General features: G+C 36.4%; 1 protein-coding gene and 1 long non-coding RNA gene across 2 annotated transcripts; one reads left to right on the top strand and one right to left on the bottom strand.

The window, feature by feature from the left end:
* Nucleotides 1-14,123: 14,123 nt before the first annotated feature.
* Nucleotides 14,124-15,645, top strand: LOC142164089 (zinc finger BED domain-containing protein RICESLEEPER 2-like). Its single transcript, XM_075221265.1, has 4 exons — nucleotides 14,124-14,683; nucleotides 14,768-14,943; nucleotides 15,135-15,338; nucleotides 15,596-15,645. Exons 1-4 carry the CDS (start codon nucleotides 14,124-14,126, stop codon nucleotides 15,643-15,645), a joined length of 990 nt encoding a protein of 329 aa, XP_075077366.1.
* A 731-nt stretch (nucleotides 15,646-16,376) lies between these two features.
* Nucleotides 16,377-18,968, bottom strand: LOC142164388 (uncharacterized). Its single transcript, XR_012695164.1, has 3 exons — nucleotides 18,862-18,968; nucleotides 17,277-17,338; nucleotides 16,377-16,676 (listed from the first exon to the last, which is right to left on the bottom strand). It is a non-coding gene; the product is annotated as an uncharacterized LOC142164388 (long non-coding RNA).
* Nucleotides 18,969-22,200: the final 3,232 nt, after the last annotated feature.

Genomic DNA, 22,200 nt, shown 5'->3' with positions numbered 1-22,200 from the left:
ACTTGCCTGCACTAGGCTTAGTCACATATAGAAGAAGAGGCCAGATATTGAATTTCATCCTCGAATCCTTAGACAGTATTAAAGAACACCATATCAAACAAGGCAGGGAACACACATTAATTTACACTATCAGGGAAATCATGTTTGGGCTAATAACACGATCACGAGTTAACTCTAGAAAAGTATTAAGTTGCACATGAATGACTTAACAAGCATTAGAATATGTTCTGGGCATAACTCGACTTATCACAAGAATATAAAACAAGGAGAAGGCTAAACTCTAGAAGGTATAGAGCCTCGAGAATAGCTTGAGAGCCTATAATAGCATGTTGGGTCATAGAAAAAAAATCTCAGAGACATAGATATGCAGAGCAGGAACTCAAACGAAAGGAGAATGAAATTGAAAGAGTCATAGGTACTTACCAGTTACAGATTAATGAACAAGTAAACAAGAGGAATAATTTCAGCAATACTCAAATGTCAATAGCAAAATGAACAGTAGAACCTAGGAATCTAAGTGCGTCAAAGTTCCCAAGGGTTTCGAATGAACCCCGGGCAATGCTCAGGCTGAGAAAGGTCCGATAATCAAATTCTGGTAGCCTTGGCTTTCAGCCGGCCAAGAGATTAAGCCTCACAGTAGTATAAGACAAGTGAGAATAAGAGAATAGTAGTAATTTCAGTAATTAAGCTCTCTTCTGGGGAATTAGGGAAGGGGATTATATAGTAGTAAAATTCAAACGAACGAACAGGGAAAACAGTCAATCAACATATTAAAGGAAAGACTATCATGAAAAAATCAATTTCGAATCAGAATAAAAGAGAAACCAGATAAACCCTAGTTCGATAGAAATCAAAAATCGACCACAGATCTTTGTGAATCGGCCCCATATCACCTTGCTATGAATGTATACAGACAAAATACCGTCTAGATCTTGGAGATTGAAGAAGGTTTTATGATTCAGGCCTGGTACTTGCCAAAAAATAGGCAAGTACTAAGTGATACCAATATCATATAAGTAACACGGAGACAGAACATATAAGGAAGGAGAATCATGGAGGGATTCCATATTAAGTTCGGAGTGATTGAAGGGTTTGGCGTCTAGGGTTTCTCAGAGACGAATGGAACAGAGAGGATTCAGAGGTGACTGGAGTGGGGAAATGGGATTAGGGTTTGGGTTAGGGGGTAAAAGGAAAGGTGGGGATTTATTATAGGTTGTTGATCATTTGAGATCAACGGCCAGGATCAAAGAAAAAGGGGGCTGGTCGTTTACACGAGTCGCGATCGGGTTCATTTAAAGGGTTGTCTAGTTTAATGTAATAAAATGTAATTATGCACAGCATATAAGCTATTATTGCAAAATTGTGTAAATAGCTTGAAAATACAAATATAATTATATGAAAATAAGGTAAAATATTATGAAACATATATGTGGATTAAAATAATAAATTTAGATAATTAAGAAATCACAAAATAATTTAAAGGGGTAATTAATACATATTCAAATAATTTAAATGCAAGAAAATTAATTTTAAAGCTTTAAAATATTTGGAAATTATTATAGAAAATACTTATATGACTCTTTTAAATTGGTGATGATGCAGGAATGATATTTTAAAAGCATATATGATATTTATAAAAATATGAGGGCAAAATTAGGTATCAACATATGACCGTCCAACTTTTCTTGCTACCACCAAGCTCAATTTGCATGGCGCCAAGATAGGCTTTGGAAGCCTCTACTTTCGGCTTAGATTCCAAGCGCATCCTCCCAATGCAGGTAGTCTCACATGTGACACCCTTGTGTGCCTGAGCAATGTTCCCGATTATTGTTGCAAGCTTTCCCAACTCTGGACATTCACTTTCCCCATGTGATCCTTTACAGAAGTAGCACCCTCCCTTAGGCACGTACTCGTTACCGTTTTCCGCCCCCTTGCCATTTCTCTTGGACCCCTGTCTATTATGGAATGGCCCCTTGCCATTGGCCTTGCATACCTCGACTATGCCTTTCCCGTTGTCCTTGTCATGATCTCCCCCAACCCTCTTGATGTTTCCTTCTTTGGACTTGGCAGGCTCCATCTTGAAGTCAACGACTGACTCGGCTAGCGGTATGGCCTCGTCCATGTTGGCTACTTGATGTCTTCTTAACTCCTTATTTGCTCAATTTTGCAACCCATCTATTAAGTATAAGAGGTAATCCTCCTCGAACAACAATGGGATTTGTAGTATTAAGGTAATGAACTCGCGCACATACTCCCGAAGTGTGGCCGTCTTTCGGAGCTCCCTCAGCTTCCGCATAGCTTCTTATATCACATTTATCGGGTATAATTGCTTCTTCAACTCCTTCTTGAACTGCTTCCACGTCTCAATCTTGCATAGCCCCTTCTCCATATTAGCACACATTTGATGCCACCACAGCGTGATGATCTATGAGAGTTACAACATAGTAGTTTTGATCTTGGTCTCATCGTCCCTCACTTTGTCGTGCTTGATGTAATTCTCCAAGTTCCAAAGGAAATTCTCCACTTCTTGTGCATTACGAACACCTTGGAATATTGGTGGCTTGGGAGCCTCGATCTTAGTCTCCCTCTTCACAACAATATTGTTTGTTGCCTCGATTATGCCAAAATCAACCTGCTCCCTGAGTGACTCTATCTTTGCCTTCATAGCATCGATAGTACTCTAACGCCTCCATGAATCTGCACTCCAAGGCAAGGATGGTTTGCCTTAGCTCCATCTTTGTATATGTACGTCTCTCCATGTCATTCCAGGATACTCTCAATCTCCTCAAGTGTGTGTCTCTCAAGAGCACTAAGGGTGTCTTCCACCTTCCCCAAGTGTTGGCCAAAGATCTTGACGGCATCCATCCTCACGTTCACCTTCATCACCCACTCTTTACCGAGCGAAACGTCCTCAAGCAGGTCCTATACTTCTTTCTCGCTCGCCTTAGTGGCAGATGGTCCTTGGGATGTAAGCCCCTCGTTTGGAACATCCTCGGGCGGCACCTCTTGGCTCTTGTTGGTGGAATTTAACTTTTTGTTACGGCCATTCTTGCCAGCAGCATCTTGGATGATGTTGGCTTGGATGTTGACAGCATTAATCTCTCCATCGTTCGCCATTTCCTTAGTTGTAACCTGGCTTTGATACCATATTGTCACGTCCTTAATCTTTAACTAAGCACACGTGCGGCACTTGACAACTTGCTCATGATTCTGTTATGCCATGTCAGCCTAAAATTGCTACACTCAAGGCCACTAAGGGAATGTCAAATATGATACACAAGAGAAATTTTCCAAATGAAGCTTTTTATTGTAGAGAACTTGATTATTTTGCTTGATGAGTTACATATGAATGTCTCATATTTATACTAGTCACCTAGAGGCTAGTGTATAAATAATAATTGTTCCAGAAGTCCTTCCATATTTACAAATAAGTACACTCTCTAGAATTTTATACATAGCTAGGATCTTCCAAGGACTTTCCTAGCAATTTCATAAGGTTCTAGGGTCTTCTGAGAGAAACTTCTATATTTTTCTAGAACCTTCCTACACGTGTAGCCTCTTTCCTATATAAGCTTTCCATATGGCAAAAATATATGCCAAGTGATACCTATGTGTCATGATGATGTGGCGGGCCATAACACGCTCCCCCACCCAATTTTGCGCCGCCCTCGGCACAAAGTATCGACACGTACGCGCTCACCTCGCCTTGGTGTCGCCGGAGATTTTGCCAATTAGCCATAATACCCTATGGAGCGGTTCGCCTTCCCATGTTACAAGGTACTTGTCACTTTTCTTCCTTCCCCTTTTGTACTTTGGACGGCTAGCAATGATGGCCTCGATCCTCCGCCCATCGGATTCCTCTCCTTGCTCTTGGCTTGAATCTCCCCATGACTCTACCAAGTCTAGCAACTTCTCAAGCATCGGGTCCATGCTTCCACTCCCAATTTGGCTGCCCTCGCAGTCCCAGCCTTGCTAGCAAACTTGACCCCTCTACTTGATGCATCGTCTAAGTCTGATAGTGTGCCATCACTTTGTAACTTGCCATCCTCTTCAACTATGTCCGTCCAACGTTTCTTGCTACCAACATGATCTATTTACATGGCGCCAAGATAGGCTTTAGATTCCAAGCGCTTTCACCCAATGCAGGCGATCTCTCATGTGTCACCCTTGTGTGCCTGAGCAACGCTCCCGATCATTGTTGCAAGCTTCCCCAACTCTGGACATTCACTTGCCCGATGTGATCCTTTACAAAAGTAGCACCCTCTCTTAGGCACGTACTCATTACCATTTTTTGGCCCCTTGTCGTTTCTCTTGGACCCATGTTTGTTATGGAATGGCACCTCGCCATTGCCTTTGTATACCTCGACTATGCCTTTCTCGTTGTCCTTGTCATGATCTCCCCCACTCCTCTCGGTGTTGCCTTCTTTGGACTTGGCAGGCTCCATTTTGAAGTCAACGAGCGACTCGGCTACCGGTACAGCCTCGTCCATGTTGGATACTTGATGTCTTCTTAACTTTTATTTTGCCTAATTTTGCAACCCATATATGAAGTGGAAGATTGATTCTTCCTCAAACAACGACGGGATTTGCAGCATTAAGGTAGTGAACTCGCGCACATACCCCCGAAGTGTGGTCGTCATTCGGAGCTCCCTTAACTTCCGCCTAGCTTCATACATCACTTTTACCGGGTATAATTGCTCCTTTAACTCCTTCTTGAACTGCTCCTATGTCTCAATCATGCATAGCCCTTTCTCCATGTCAGCACACATGTCACAACTTAATTTAGGATCGTGGTCGGCGCTTAGGGGCAAGTGCTCCCAAGAAAACCTTATCGGTATTTTACAGAAAAACGGACAGAGTTTCCCATGCTTTTGGACTATCCAAAAGCATTTCTTGTTAAAAAATCAACAACCAACCATCGAAATATCAAACCAAATAATCAACAACTTATCAATTAACCAAAATAAGTCTCCACAATTATTAATCAATCCACTAACAACCAGAAATACTAATTTATCTCCAAGTTCGATAAGGAAGTGCAATACTCATCATAAGTCTATAATAACGAAAGAATACTCATGACACTAAAAGAATGACTATGGAGCGACTCTAAGAGTTCAAAGAAAAGACCATAACTATAAAAAAATTCTTCGCCCATGCGAACAAGTGTGAGGCTCACCAAGAACTATCAACTTGTGCGCATTAATTAACGAAATCCTTGCCTGCGTCAACTGCTGTCTCTGTAAAAAAAAATAGCGGGAAGTGAGTCTCTAGCTCAGTGAGTAATAACACTTAACCACCACCGTTTTTATTGGGGACAAGTCAGAAACCATGCTAGTATATCAAACAAAAAATATCATAAGAATGTCATTTCTAAAACAGTAAATATAATCAATCTTTTCATGTATTTCCTGTAACATAAATCAATTTTAAAAATTGGTAAAAAAATCAGTAAACACTTTATCATAGCAAATATTTATGTTTGAGAGGTTTTCAAGAAAGGATCATGTAATATGTATCACTGTGTGGACCCCTTCATAAAAAGAGTCAAATATAACTGTAGGTCCCTAGTCGAGGGAAAACTATAACTGTATGCTAGTTCTACCTTTCCACTAGCGAGGGCTATAAATGTACTCGGTAATCGATAAATACAATGTGCACCAGGTCTAACGAACCCGCTGTAAACAGTAAATATTCACGTGAAAGCATTTTCAAAATAGTACAGGGCATTTCACTTCTTATCAAATCATGTAATCCAAATTCCGGTAACGGTAATCATATCTCAAGTGACAGTAAAACATATCTAGTAACAGTGAGAACATTTTAAATAATTGTAAACATCTCAAGTAAACTATTCAGTACCATATCAAGTAAAGGACTTGTCCCACATGCAATTTTAAACATTCGGTAATACCTTTTATTTTCAAAATATAGTATAAACCATGCAGGTTATGAAAACACAAATTACGGTAAGATTACTACTCACCTCTCGAAGCCAACTAACCAAAGCTCGACTGCTTATCGTCCAATTGTTCCATTCGTATCCAATCTATAAATCAATATAATTTTAGTATTACCATCTTCTAACCCCCAAGTTTATTGAATTTAAGTGATAATGAGTTATAATTTCAGTAACCCATGACTTAGAGTCACTTAAAAATATCATTTGTTTGAAACTCGTAACATTATTAAAACTAGTTCTCAACAACTACTTCATTACAGGTTCATATTTATTCATGAACTAACTTGTTTCTTCGTGGAAGTTTACGTTACTGTTACCATCCATAATTTCTCAATTTATTTTTCTAAGTAAATCTATCGCGAATTTACTTTTCTATTCTCAAACCTTACTTCAACTTCTTTACTAAGTATACTGAAAACTTGTAGTTAAATAGTAACACTAAGTTTACTTTCCCATATCTTCCTAATGAATATAATACAAGCAGAAGATTTTTACGTTAAATAGTAACACTGAGTTTACTTTCCCATATCTTCCTAATGAATATAGTACAAGCAGAAGATTTTTACTTTTAGCATCATTGTCTGCTTAATCAGTCTTTTGATATATATATATATATATATATATATATATATATATATATATATATATATATATATATATATATATATATATATTTGATTCAATTTGACTAATTCATTACTTAGCATATCTTGAATAAAAAAAATCTGATTCTTGTTCATGCGTTCCTCATATCCAAGCAAATTGATATTTTTAAATCCAAATTATTAGTATTATCCTTTAATTCAACCCATGACAAGGTGTATGAAGTTATGTCAGTGGAATAAAATTATAAGAATACTTTGTTACCTATTTACCAAAGCTTGGTTCCAACCTCCTCCTTCTTCTACTTCTCCTTTGTTTCTTCCTCTGCGCCTTCTTCATCTTTTTTTCTTATTTCTATTGCCTTGAATGCTTTGCTGAAGCTTAATGGCATCTAAGCGTAGGCTTTTGCCTTTTGTGCCTCGTAATGGGCTTTTTCCCTAATCTACCATTTTTTGGTTTTTTTTAATTAGTTTGCTAAAATGACCAATATGCCTTTTTTTTAAAAAATAATATTACGAGATATTGCATTTTTCCCACCTTATAAAAATTCAGTCCCCGAATTTAATCCAAGTACGTTCATGTAGACTGAAATAAATAAGGATACTTGACTCGCATAGCATCTTCCACTTCCCATGTGGCTTCTTTAACTGTATGGTTTCTCAATAGGATTTTTATGAATACAATTTCCTTTGACCGTAGCTTTCTTACTTGTCTATCAACAATAGTCATCGGCTCCTCCTCGTAAGACAACTTCTCATCAAGCGGTATAGTTGATGCTTCAAGCACCTAAGATGAGTCTGATATATATTTTCTTACCATTGAGATATGAAATATTGGATGAATAAAGGAAAACTCGGGAGGAAGAGCCAAACGATAAGCCACAGCTCCCACTCGGTCTAGTATCTCATACGGTCCTATAAATCTGGGCCAACTTGCCTTTTTTTTCAAACCGCATCACACCTTTCACAGGGGAGACTCGTAGGAACACTTTGAACCCAATTGTGAATACTAAATCTCTTCTTCTCTTATCTGCATAAGACTTTTTTCTACTTTGAGCTGTAAGCAATCTCTGTCTGATCAACTGGACCTTGTCCATAGCTTCTTGTACTATGTGGATCCCAATAAGTTAGTTTCACCAGCTTCAAACCATCCGATCGGAGAACGACATCTTCTACCATATAATGCTTCGTACGGTGCCATCTGAATACTAGATTGGAAGCTATTGTTATAAGCAAATTCAGCTAAAGGTAGATAAACATCCCAACTACCTCCAAACTCAAAAATGCACGCACATATCCTCCAAGATCTGTATAGTACGTTCTGACTGCCTGTCCGTCTATGGATGAAATGCAGTACTAAGATCTACTCGTGTACCCAATGCTCTTGAAAAGATTTCCAAAAGTGTGAAGTAAATTGTGATCCTCTATCAGAGATGATGGATACTGAAGCTCCGTGAAGTCGGACAATTTCGTTCATAAATATTTATGCATACCTCACTCCACCATATGTAGTCTTCACTGGCAAAAACTGTGCTGATTTCATCACTCGATCTACAATTACCCACACCGAATCATAACCTCTAAGGCTACGGGGTACTCCAGTCACAAAATCCATGGTAATTCTTTTTCATTTCCACTCCGGAATCTCAATTTGTTGTAGTAGTCCTGCTGGTCGCTGATGCTCAGCCTTGACATGCTGACAAGTCAAACAAATAGAAACAAAATTAGCAACATGTTTCTTCATACCTTCCCACCAATAAAATTGCGTTAGGTCATGATACATTTTTGTGGATCCAGGATGTATATTGTATCTAGAGTTGTGAGCTTCTTCAAGAATAGCCTGTCTCAACCCATCTACGTTTGCTACACATAGCCTGTCACCCATTCGAAGAACACCATCACTTTCAACAATCATATCCTTGCTTTTACCAACTAAGGCCTCATCTCTGTATTTGTATAATCGCTCATCCTCATATTGGGTGGCTTTAATGCGCTCAACTAATGAAGACTTAGCCTGAGAAAAAGCCAACAATGCCTCTGAATTTCCGACACTAAATCTGATACCTATATCTTCTAGTCTCTGAATATCTTTGGCCAAAAGTCTCTTTGTAGGAGCTATATGTGTCAAACTCCCCATAGATTTTCTGCTCAATGCGTCAGCCACCACATTGACTTTTCCTGGATGATATAAAATAGAACAGTCATAGTCTTTGAGTAGTTCCATATACCGACGCTGCCGAAGATTCAGATCTCTCTACTGAAAGATATACTTCAGACTTTTATCGTCAGTATAAATCTCACAAGTTTCGCTATATAGGTAATGCTTCAAAAGTTTTAGAGCAAATACCACTGCAGCCATCTCCAAATCATGTGTAAGATAGTTTTGCTCGTGCTTTTTCAATTGTCTCGAAGCATAATCTATAACGCGACCATTTTGCATGAGAACACACCCTAATCCCGCCCTTGATGCATCACAGAACACCGTAAATCCTCCAGAACCCGATGGTAAAGCTAATATTGGTGCTGTTGTCAGACACGTTTTGAGTTTTTGAAAGCTCTTCTCACATTCTTCCGTCCACTGAAACATTGCATTTTTCTGTGTTAGCTTAGTGGCACTGTTATTATGGAGAAATCCTGCACAAAACGCCTGTAATAGCTTGCTAAGCCTAAAAATCTGCGAATCTATGTAGGAGAAGTAAGTCTGGGCCATTTCTGTACAGCTTTTGTCTTCTTAGGATCTACCATAATTCCATCCTTGGATACAATATGTCCCAGAAATGATACTGAGTGTAGCCAAAATTCACACTTTGAGAACTTAGTATAAAGCTGATGTTCTCGCAATGTCTGCAACATAATCCTCAGATGATTCTTGTGTTCACCTTGGCTACGAGAATATATCAGGATATCATCAATAAATACTATTATAAATCTATCCAGAAATGGCTTGAACATCCTATTCATTAAATCCATGAATGCAACTGGAGCATTAGTCAGTCCGAAAGGCATCACCAGAAACTCATAGTGCTCGTAGCGAGTCCTGAAAGCAATCTTAGAAATATCTTCATATTTGATTCTAAGCTGATGATAACATGTTGTCTATATGAGGCAAAGGATATTTATTGCGTATTGTCATCTTGTTCAACTGCCTGTAGTCAATGTACATTCTCAGAGATCCGTCTTTCTTCATAACGAACAATACTGGTGCACCCCATGGTGATACACTAGGTCTGATAAAACCCTTATCTAACAAATCTTGCAACTGTTGCTTTAGCTCCCTCAACTCTGCTGGTGCCATCCGATATGGGGGTATCGATATGAGCTGTGTGCCAGGTGGCAAATCAATACCAAAGTCTATTTCTCGTACTGGAGGCAATCCTCGTAAATTCTCAAGAAATACATCAGAAAATTCTCTCACTACTGGTGCATTTTCTATACTAATTGTTTCCTCTCTTGTGTCATTTACAATAGCTAAGAGACCCAAGAAACCTTTCTTCAAAAGTCGTTGAGCCTTCATAAAAGATACAACTTTGCAAATCTCTGGAACTAGGCCTCTTTTAAAACAAAACTAGGTTCGTTTGGTATCTCAAACTTAACTATCTTTGCATGACAATCGATGATAGCATAGCAAGAAGATAACCAATTCATTCCCATCAGTATGTCAAAGTCAATCATGTCAAGTACAATAAGGTCAGCTAGAGTATCTCTACCCTTAACCCGAATCTGACAAGCACGTACATGTATTCAGCTAATAGGGACTCTCCAACAGGAGTAGCAACTAGAAAAAGATCATTTAATAGCTGAGGTTGTCTACCAAACCTCAAAGCAAAGTACGAGGACACATAGGAGTGAGTAGATCCCGGATCAATTAACGCAAGTGCATCAAATGTACAGACAGAAAGAATACATGTAACCACAACATTCGAGGCCTGAGCATCCTGTCTAGTAAATGCAAAAACTCTCGCCTGACCTCTACCAGCATTCCCTTGCCCTTGATTCACAGTAGCACGATCTCTAGCACCTCAACCTCTATTTCTTGTACCTACAGCACCTGAAGTATTACGAGTAATCTGAGTCGATGCAGCTGACTGGATAGAAGCCTGGCTGAAATTCCTCAGAGGCTGAGGGCAATCCCTCAAGTGATGTCCCAACTAGCCACACCGAAAGCACTCTCTAGTCAGAACACGACACTGGCCCAAATGGAATCTACCACAGGTCTAGCAGACTGGAGTAGTGGCATATATCTGCACAGAATTACGATGTCCAGATGATGATGGTCCCCTAGTACCCTGTCTATAATGTGGTCTGTATGTGGACTGTGAAGACAAGTGTGTCCCTATCTCAGAACCTTGTTGTTGTTGTCCCTGATTTCCTGCTCTGCGATTTTCACTAAAACCGCCACTGAAAGATCCTCCTATCTTGGCCTTCTTAAGTAAATCACTGGATGCACGCTCATCACGTCCCTTGTTTTCAATCTTTCTAGCGAGATCGACTGCATCAGAGTAGGACAAAGTTTTCATCTATGGACCTAATGCAGTGTATAGACAACCAACCAATCCATCAAGAAGCCTTTGAACTCGAGCTTCTTGGGTAGGCACTAAGTAAGGATCATATCTAGCCAGATTAAAAAACTTGGTGTTACATGTTGACACATCCATATCTGGAGTCTGAACCAATCTCTCAAAGTCTCTAGCATATTTTTGCCTCAGGCTGTCTGGAAGAAAATGATTCATGAACAACTAACTGAACTCATCCCATGTCAGTGTTGCTGCTCCTGCTGGCCTTCCTAGCAATACAGTTTCATACTGTGTGGTAGCCATATCCTCTAGTTTGTATGATGCGAGCTCTACGACTCTCTCACTAGAACATCCTAGAGCACGTAATGCCTTAAGTGTTCCATCCAAGAATCTTTGAGGATCTGCTGAATTATCAGAACCTATGAATTTTGGTGATTTCAATTTTAGGAACTCTTGTAGGGATACCTTCTTATTCCCGAAAGTCTGAGTCAGTGCAGGTGCTTGTGTTTGTAAGGTAGCCTGAGGAGCTAAACTTCTACCCTGAGTAGGCACCAATGCCTCTAACACATTCAATAACCTTTCCACTACATTTGCTGGTAAGGTAACAATAGGTACAACAGTTGGCACTGGTGGTGGAGCGTCCTGAACTCCCTGTTCTTGCTAGGGGTGGGAATAAAATCTAAAAAATCGAATTTCGAACCGGACCGAATTAATTCGGTATTTCGGTTTCAGTTTTTTCGGTATTTTGGTATAATTCGATATTTTATTTTCGGTATTTTGGTATAACAGTACGGTCCTTAGTATTAGGATCTTGAAAATTCGGTATATCGAAATACCGAATTTTTAAAGAATTTTATGTTGGACCTATATTGCCCAGCCCAACCTAATATGTTGTATATCTAATTCTCTACATTGCCCTAGTGCCCAACGCCCCAGCCCTACCCAATAAGGCCTAACAGAAACCTCTTTAGTCTTTCACTATAGGGATTAGGGAATTAGAAATGGAGAAACAGAAACGGAGAAACCTAACCTAACAGAATAGATATCGGCTGCTGTGACTGTGAGAGAGAACTCAGAGAAGTGAGAACCTCGGCACGATAGAGACGAGTCAGACGACGTCACGGCGACTTCACGACCTCGGGGCCGACGACTCTGCTGCTGATTTCCTCATTTTTTACCTTAATTCTTCAATCGTCAACTCTTCAACAGGTTCATAACTTTTCATTCTTCAATCTTCAGTTTGTTTTATAATAATAGTTGTACTATTGGAGAAGGAATGTTATTTTGAATTTTGGGGTATGAATTTTGATATAGATGTAGTGTTGAATTTTGGGGTATAATTTAGGATTAAGTCATGTCTCGTTTTTCTATTTCATTTAATTCGTTTCTGCTTGTATCGTCGCTTAACTAGGTTGATTTGATTAATTATGTCACTGCTAATATGTGTCTTGCCTCTTTTCTAATTTTATTTTTCTCTCTGATTAATTGGGTTAGTATTAGGTTAATTTCAGGAGTTTAAAATGCTGAATTTTCTATTTTTGCACTTGTTAAGTTAGTGGGGATTCATATTAAGAGTTAGATTGGATGAATCTGGAATGAAGAGAAGTAAATATATAGCATTAAATTTTGGAAGTCCATTGCTTACAGTAAAGAAATTCAATGTACAGAAGGATTCCAGAAAAGTAAATGTCCATTGCTTTCGCTTCAGAAATACTTTAATACTCAGAAAAGTAAATCTGGAATTAATTCTATTTGGAAGTTCTATTTACAAAAACTTTAGTACAGAATAATAGCTATCTAGATTCTACTCCTCTACAGCTCTTAAAATTTGGAAAAAAATGCATTGTTAATACTATGAAGAAGCCTAATAGGCCAATATCATAAATATTGGACAAATCTTCATAAATTCACAGCTCAAAATGATAATGGCATCATATTTAGACTCAAATCCTCACCACTTGAATTTGTAAGAATTCCTCTTTCAATAGCTTTCTTGATTCCCCTTTGAGAATTCCTCCCGAAAGACATCATCAGTATGTCTGCTGCATTATGTAAAGAACCTTCAGAATTTAACTTTATAGTTCTTTGTTCTAGTTTTCTTCATTAGGTATTCCCTTTACCTTTAATAGTGTAAATCTCGAATGAAGTTTGAAATATAAGTCTTAATTTGTGTTTATATTTGTTTTAATTTTGTATAGATGGCCGATGAAAGTAGAGTAAGTGATGCTGATTCAACTGAAAGTTTATCTATTACTGAAGATAGCAACACCAACACAATTGATACTCAAGATTCTAAGAAAAGAAAAGTCATCCAACCTAGATCCGAAGTTTGAAAATTTTTTGATAAATTTGAGGTAAATGGGGTCGGTAAAGCAAGGTGTAGATATTGTAAGCAAGCTTATGCTACTAATACATCTAGGAATGGAATATAGGGATTGAAAAATTATTTGGCTAGATGCAAAGAATACTCACTTAACATTAATAAAGATAATAGTCAAACAAAGATAAATTTTTAATCTTGCCAAAATGATGGAGGATCACTTTGAAAATTTAATCAAGAAGTGGTTAGAAGGGCCTTAATTGAGATGATAGTTATTGATGAACTACTAGTTAGCTTTGTAGAAAAGGAAGGCTTTATGAAATTTATGAGAATAACTCAACCACTATTTCGTCTTCCTTCTCGTAGAATAATAACAAGGGATTGTTATGAAGTTTACGGTGAATTAAAGCAAAATCTAAGAAGGTCTTTTAGAGAAGCACAACCAAAAATTTTACCTCACAACGGACACATGGACTTCGTTGCAAAGAATAAATTATATGTGCTTGATAGCCCACTTCATTGATAGAGATTGGAAGTTGCATAAAATAATACTAAATGCTTACCCTATCACTAGTCATAAGGGTGAAGAGATGGCTAAAGCTTTTTATAATTATTTGCTTTAATGGAAATTAGACAAGGTGTTCACTATTACCGTGGACAATGCTTCTTCAAATGATGTCACAGTCAAAGAATTGTCTAAAAAGTTAGATATGTGAAAAACTAATATGATGAGTGGTAAACATCTTCATGTGAGATGCATGGCTCATATACTAAATCTAATCGTGCAAGATAGTATGAAAGAAACTGATGCTTCTGTCACACGTATTAGAAATATTGTGAGATCTTCGCCTGCAAGGACCTTAAAGTTTAAACAGTATTGTGCACATGTAAAGGTAGAATGTACCAAAATATTGTGTTTAGATATTCCTACTAGGTGGAATTCCACCTATTTGATGTTGGATACGGCACAAAACTTTGAAAAGGCCTTTGACAAGTTTCATCTTTTTGATGATGGATTTTCTGCTTATCAATGTTCTCATCTTTGTGAAGATGGTAGTAGTGCAGGTTCTCTTGAATTTGATGATTGGGTGAATGTGAGGAATGTGATAGAGTTTCTTGCAAGATTTCACGAGCTCACAAAAAAAGTTTTAGGTTCACGTTATATCACTTGTAACTCTCATTTTGAGGATGTATCTGAACTTTATTGTCATTTGAAAATGTGTTTAATTAGTGAGGATGAGCATTTGAGAAAAATGGCTGAGCGGATGCAAGAAAAGTTCAAGAAGTATTAGGGTGAACCTGAAAAGATGAATAAAATAATTTTTATTGCTTCCGTCTTGGATTCACGTAACAAATTTGAATATGTTAGCCTTGCACTTGAAGAGCTTTTTGGGAAGGAAAAAGGGAAGAAAATAAATACTGAGGTGTATGCTTATATGAATTCTTTGTTTGAAGAGTATCTAAAAAATTATTCAACTAGATCTTGTCCTCAATCTCCATCTAGTTCTACTTCATCTAGTAACGCATCTAATACATCTAGTGGGAGTATTATAACTGCATCATTAATAAGGACGAAGCTTCAATTGAAGAAATAAAAGAAAGACAATGGAAGTGGGGGTGCTAAATCGGAGTTGGATAAATACATTAGTGAAGAACAAGAGCCTTTTAGTTAAAAATTTGATATCTTAAGTTGGTGAAAAACACATGCTCCTGATTTCCTATTCTTTCGGAATTAGCTCGTGATGTGTTGGCTATTCCAATTTCTAGTGTGGCATCGGAATGTGCGTTTAGCACCAGTGGCCATATTCTTGATTCATTTAGGAGTTCATTGACTCCTAAATGTGTGCAAGCTCTTGTTTGTGTTCAAGATTGGCTTAGAGAAGAGAAGAATCATATTAGTGTTGAAGAAGACTTGGAGTATCTTGAGAAACTCGAGCCTGGTAAGCTTTAATGTTTTGTGTGTATTTTAGTTCAAAATAATATATCATAGTTGTTTATTTGTATGACATATTTGGTCGAATTATCTTTAGATATGGAAAATAATGAAAGCACTACTAGCATTGTTTGATGTATAGTTACAACTTGCAACTTGAGTGGTAAGTTTAATACTCAATTTATTTGGTGATATACTTTTGTAGTTTTATTTTATTATTATCAAAAAATAATATTCTAACTTATGATTTATCTTTTTTTTTAGGTTCAAGTGCAATCATGTCCCGTGCTCCTAAAGTACGCTCTCATATTTAGGAACACTTTGAGGTGAAAGAAGATAACAGAAAAGTTCGCAAAGTAGAGTGCAAGCATTGTGGTCGAGTCTATAATGTTCATCCAAAGAGGGATGGCACATATTGTTTAAGGAAGCATATTAGGTGTTGTCTTGAGCGTCCTGAAATCCGTATTTAAGAATTAAAACTAAGTTGATTCGAGACTATTAGTGTAAGCTTGAATTGACAGATGCCCTCTCTGTTTTTGTTGCACTGTGTTTAATTCTGCTGCTACTGTTAGAGTCTGTTGCTACTGTTGCACTGTTAAGACTAAGTTAATTCTGCTACTACTGTTGCACTGTTAGAGTCTCTATTTTTTTTAATTCTGCTGCACTGTGTAAGCTAGGCAGAATTATGAATTTTGCAATGTGCACTTTGAATTGTGCAATGTGCAATGTGCACTGTATAGATGTTGCACTTCTTAGTCCTTAATCGTTGTGCAATGTGTGAGTTAGGCAGAATTGTAAATTGTGCAATGTGCACTTTGAATTCTGCAGCACTGTGTGAGTTAAGTTTTGAATTGTGCAATGTGCACTTTGAATTGGCAGCTTTGGAGTTTGAATTATACATTGTGAAGATGTTGTACTCCTTAGTCCTTAATCGTTGTGCACAGTGTACTGTTGCACAGAATTGTGCACTTGTTAATCGTTGTGCACTGTTGTCACTCGTTAGTGTTGCTTATTTAGCGATTATTAAATCGAAACCGTACCGAACTAAAATAAAAAATACCGAACCGTACCGAAATAATTTGGTACGATATTTGGTATATACAATTGATAAACCGAATACCGAAATACCAAACCGAAATTCTTAAATACCGAACCAAATACCGAATGCCCACCCCTAGTTCTTGCACATGATCTGGCATAACAGCCTGGGTTGACCCATGTTTGCAACTTCAAGTTGAGGAGGGGCATGTCTTCTAGTCTGATGAGCCCCAATTTGACCGCCACCTCGGGTAGCACCACGTCCAGCACCATGTCCAGCAGATGAAGGTATGCGTGTCCTATCCATCTGCAAAAGAAATACTCCAAAGTCAATCTCAAGTTATCTCAACGCACGATCAAAGAATGAAAGAAGGGAAAACATTCCTAGATGTTCAGTAGCCTCAAGATCATAAGTATGGGCACCTACATACTCATGAACCAGACTCTACTAAGCATTACTCCATGACTCGGGACTTAAAGCCTAAGCTCTGATACCATCTTTGTCACGACCTAATTTAAGATCGTGACCAGCGCTTAGGAGTAAGTGCTCCAAAGAAAGCCTTATCGGTATTTTACAGAAAAACAGACAGAGTTTTCCCTGCTTTGGACGATCCAAAAGAATTTCCTGTTTCAAAATCAACAACTAACCATCCTAATATCAAACCAAACAATCAACAACTTATCAATTAACCAAAATAAGTCTCCACCATTACTAATCAACCCACTAACAACCAGAAATACTAATTTATCTCCAAGTTCAATAAGTGCAATACTCATCATAAGTCTATAATAACGAAAGAATACTCATGACACTATAAGAATGACTATGGAGCGACTCTAAGAGTTCAAAGAAAAGACCATAACTATAAAAAATTTCTCCGTCCACGTGAACAAGTGCAAAGCTCACCAAAAAACTATCAACTTGTGCGCTCTAATTAACGAAATCTCCTCATGCATCAACTGCGGTATCTGTAAAAAATAATGGGGAGTGAGTCACTAGCTCAGTGAGTAACAAGTCAAAAAATATGCTAGTATATCAAACAGAAAATATCATAATAATGCCATTTCTAAAACAGTAAATATAATCAATCTTTTCATATATTTCCTGTAACATAAATCAATTTAACAAATCGATAATAAAATTAGTAAACACTTTCTCATAGCAAATCTTTATGTTTGGGAGGTTTCCAAGAAAGGATCATGTAATTTGTATCACTATGTGGGCCCCTTCATAAAAGAAGTCAAATATAACTGTAGGTCCCTAGTCGAGGGAAAACTATAATTATATGCTAGTTCTACTTTTCCACTAGTGAGGGCTATAACTATACTCGGTAATTGGTAAATACAAGGTGAACTAGGTCTAACGAACCCTCCGTTAGCTACGAGATCCTTCAAATTCTCCTCCCTACTTTTCTTTGTAAACAGTAAATATTCACATGGAAGCATTTTCAAAATAGTACAGGAATTTTAATTCTTATCAAATCATGTAATCCAAATTTCGGTAATGGTAATCATATCTCAAGTGAGAGTAAAACATATCTAGTAACACTGAGAACCTTTTAAATAACTGTAAATATCTCAAGTAAACTATTCAGTATCATATCAAGTAAAGGACATGTCCCACATGAAATTTCAAACATTCGGTAATACCTTTTATTTTCAAAATATAGTATAAATCATGCAGGTTATGAAAACACAAATTGCGGTAAGATTACTATTCATCTCTCGAAGCCAACTTACCAAAGCTCGACTGCTTATCGTCCAATTGCTTAATTCGTATGCAATCTATAAATCAATATAATTTTAGTATTACTATCTTCTAACCCCCAAGTTTACTGAATTTAAGTGATAACGAGTTATAATTTCAGTAACCCATGACTTAGTGTCACTTAAAAATATCATCTGTTCGAAACTCATAACATTATTAAAACTAGTTCTCAACAACTATTTCATTACAGGTTTATATTATTCATGAACTAACTTGTTTCTTCGTGGAAGTTCACGTTAATGTTACCATCCATAATTTTATAATTTATTTCTCTAAGTAAATCTATCGCAAATTTGCTTTTCTCTTCTCAAACCTTACTTCAACTTATTTACTAAGTATACCGGAAACTTATAGTTAAATAGTAACACTGAGTTTACTTTCCCATATCTTCCTAATGAATATAGTACAAGCAGAAGATTTTTACTTTTAGCATCATTGTCTGCTTAATCGGTCTTTTGAAATATATATATATATATATATATATATATATATATATATATATATATATATATATATATATATATATATATTTTTGATCCAATTTGACTAATTCATTACTTAGCATATCTTGGATATAAAAATCTGACTCTTGTTCATGGGTTCCTCATATCCAAGCAAATTGATATTTTTAAATCCAAATTGTTGGTATTATCCTTTAATTCAACCCATGACAAGGTGTATGAAGTTATGTCAGTGGAATAAAATTATAAGAATACTTTGTTACCTATTTACCAAAGCTTGGTTCCAACCTCCTCCTTATTCTTCTTCTCCTTTGTTTCTTCCTCTGTGCCTTCATCTTTTTTTTCTTTTTTCTATTGCCTTGAATGCTTCTGCCGAAGCTTAATGGCTTCTAAGACTAATCTTTTGCCTTTTATGACTCCCGTAATGGGCTTTGGCCCTAATTCCCTATTTTTTGGGTTTTTTTAATTAATTTGCTAAAATGATCAATATGCCTTTTTTAAAAAAGAATATTACGAGACATTACATAACATTTGAAGCATCCACAGCGCGACGATCTATGAGAGGTACAACACAGTAGTGTTGATCTTGGTCTCATCGTCCCTCGCTTTGTCGTGCTTGAAGTAATTCTCCAAGTACCAATGGAAATTCTCCACTTTTTGTGCATTACGAACACCTTGGAATATTGTTGGCTGCCTCGATCACACTAGCATCAACATGCTCCTCGAGTGACTATATCTTTGCCTTCATAGTATCGATAGTACTCTGCTAGGCATTCTAGGAAATGATTTAGATTTTTCTACACTTTACTCCTTGTTGTTCGTATTTAAAATTTACATAAGGAAAACAATCGATTTGAGGGAGATGTTATCACTACAAACTTTTATTTTATTGCCATTAGTCAAATAAGATATTTCAATACCAGAAAAACATAAGAAATGTAGTGGATAAAATATACACTCAAAATATTCGCGTGGAACCTAATATGCAGTCCATATGGCCCCGTTTAAAATAAGGGCTTTATTAGGAGCAAGTATTGGATGATAGATATATGTTTGTGCAAAACAAATTAATGACGGACAAATCATATTTGTTTCTCATAGTTCAATAGCATATTTGGATCTTTTTTATTTTAAAATATGTTCATTCGTTTCCCAAAGATTTTATTTGAAAAATGTTGCATAAGGATGTCCTTAAACATAAAAAGAATATAATAATAAGAAAAAAGAAAAAAAGACCAAACAAAAGATACACCGCAAATTTTCCAAAAATGAGAGCAAGCTCAAAGGACCTTTGTGTTTTTGAGATTGGAGGAGGAGGAGTTGATGGACCCACTTAGCTGTTCAAATATGCCCACGAATTATTTCAGCAAGTTAAAAAATTTAGTAATTTATAGTTACTAAATTTTTACAGTCCTTTAACTATTCTTAAATATGTGAACGAAAAAAAAACAATACGGTTTTATTATACGTGTAACATATGGCGCTCAAGCGAGTTGCGTATGGTAAAGTACTGATATAATTGGCCAAGTTTCTCACGATTTTTGTTTTCTGGCAAATTAAAATTCAGAAAGATTTGAATAATTAATATTCGTTAGTTCAGGAAAATATTCCTCAACAATCTATTTATGATTTTAAAGATTTCTTATGTTTTTCAAGAACCTAGTCTATGCCAAAATTAGAACTTGTTTTTAATCTATTTCAATTTTGTGTAGGATTTCAAATTTAAATTAGGGAAAGGAAATAAATTTCATAAAATTCTTTGCTCAAAACATCACTTTGAATCTTTTTACTGAGTAGCAATGAAATTATTTTCCTCAACTTTTGGCAGAGATAAAACCCCATGGCCGATCGAATTGAGGCTAGAGTAAATAGAGAAATAACAAGATTTATTAAGGTACTAAAATATAATATTTCACAGGATCTTAATATAAAAGTCTTCAATTTGTGAGGAAATAGTTTATTCTTTCTCTACTGAAAGATAAATTACCATTTATTTGGTCAGTAACATCGCCCAACTTATTAGGATATGACTTTCTATTTTTCTAGATGACGTGAGTTTATAATATATATATATATATATATATATATATATATATATATATATATATATATATATATATATATATAAAAAAAACCTAAAATACAGGAATTTTTATTTATTTGTACACCGTATTTTAACATGGTTAAACTACATGTTACTTGAAGACTTTAGATATCATCAAATTAGAAATTAATGTATTATGCATGTTTAGCTTAAGTTTAAAGGGCAAGCTTCATCTAAATTGCGAAAAGTACTCTCTCATATAAAGTTAAAATTTGTATTCAAAAAGTATACAGAATAAAAACGTTAATCGAACAAAAATACATGAAAACTTCACAAAATTATTTCGTTTATGTTATAAAATATAACTCAAAGTAACAAATATGGAACAAAGAAAAACAAGCTAAGAGATATATAGAGAAAGAGAGAGTAGATTCTTATTTCTTCTTCAATTGTGTGTATTTTCCTATCTATTACAAGGCTTTTATATAGGCATGAAAAGTGAAGAAAATATGTCATTGAATATGTCATTAAGCACTTGAGATGAAGATCATGGAGGAAGAGTAGACATTCACCATAATTTGATATTTCTTATAATACTCCCCATTGGATATCCATAGATAATGTGCCTCGTTAAAACCTTATTAGAAAAAAATCCTATTAAAAAAAACTAGTGAAGGAAAAAGAGTATACATGTTTAGAAATACGCCTTTTGGCTGCCTCGTTAAAAACCTTGCAAGGAAAACCCAGTGGGATAAAATCTTGTAAGGGAAAAAGAATACAACGCGTATTAACTCTCCCTGATGAGAGCATCAGTTCACATTCTTGAGCCTTTGAATCCCAATTTTGTACATTAGTTTCTTGAAGGTTGACGTCAGTAGAGATTTGGTGAACAAATCAGCCATATTATCACTTGAAAGAACATGTTGCATATTGATATCACCATTCTTTTGAAGATCATGTGTAAAAAAATAACTTTGGTGAAATGTGTGTTGTCCCATCTCCTTTTATGAATCCTCCCTTCAATTGGTCTATGCATGCAGCATTGTCTTCATACAAAATTGTGAGTAGTTTGTCACACTTCAAACCACATTTGTCTCGAATAAGATGTATTATATACCTTAACCAAACACATTCTGGACTTGCTTCATGAATAGTAATTATCTCGGCATGATTAGAAGAAATAGCCACGATTGATTGCTTAGTCAATCGCCAAGATATGGCAGTGTCTCCACATGTGTAAACACATAGCCTGTTTGAGATCAAGCCTTGTGCGGTTCAAGTAAATATCCAGTATCGGCATAACCAACAAGATCGAGATTGCAATCATTGTCATAAAATAAGCCCATATTGGTAGTCCCTTTTAGATACCGCAATATGTGTTTGATTCCATTCCAATGTCTCCTTGTAGGAGCGGAGCTATATCTTGTTAAGACATTAACTGAAAAAGTTATGTCAGGCCTTGTAGTGTTAGCAAGATACATTAGTGCACCAATTGCACTAAGATATGGTACTTCAGGACCAAGAAGCTCTTCATTCTTTTCTTGAGGTCAGAACGGGT

The sequence above is a fragment of the Nicotiana tabacum genome, chromosome 9 (genome assembly GCF_000715075.1).
Source record: "Nicotiana tabacum cultivar K326 chromosome 9, ASM71507v2, whole genome shotgun sequence".
Taxonomy (NCBI): domain Eukaryota; kingdom Viridiplantae; phylum Streptophyta; class Magnoliopsida; order Solanales; family Solanaceae; genus Nicotiana; species Nicotiana tabacum.
Note: the sequence above shows the minus strand (reverse complement) of the source record. Positions and strands in the feature narration are given on the sequence as shown.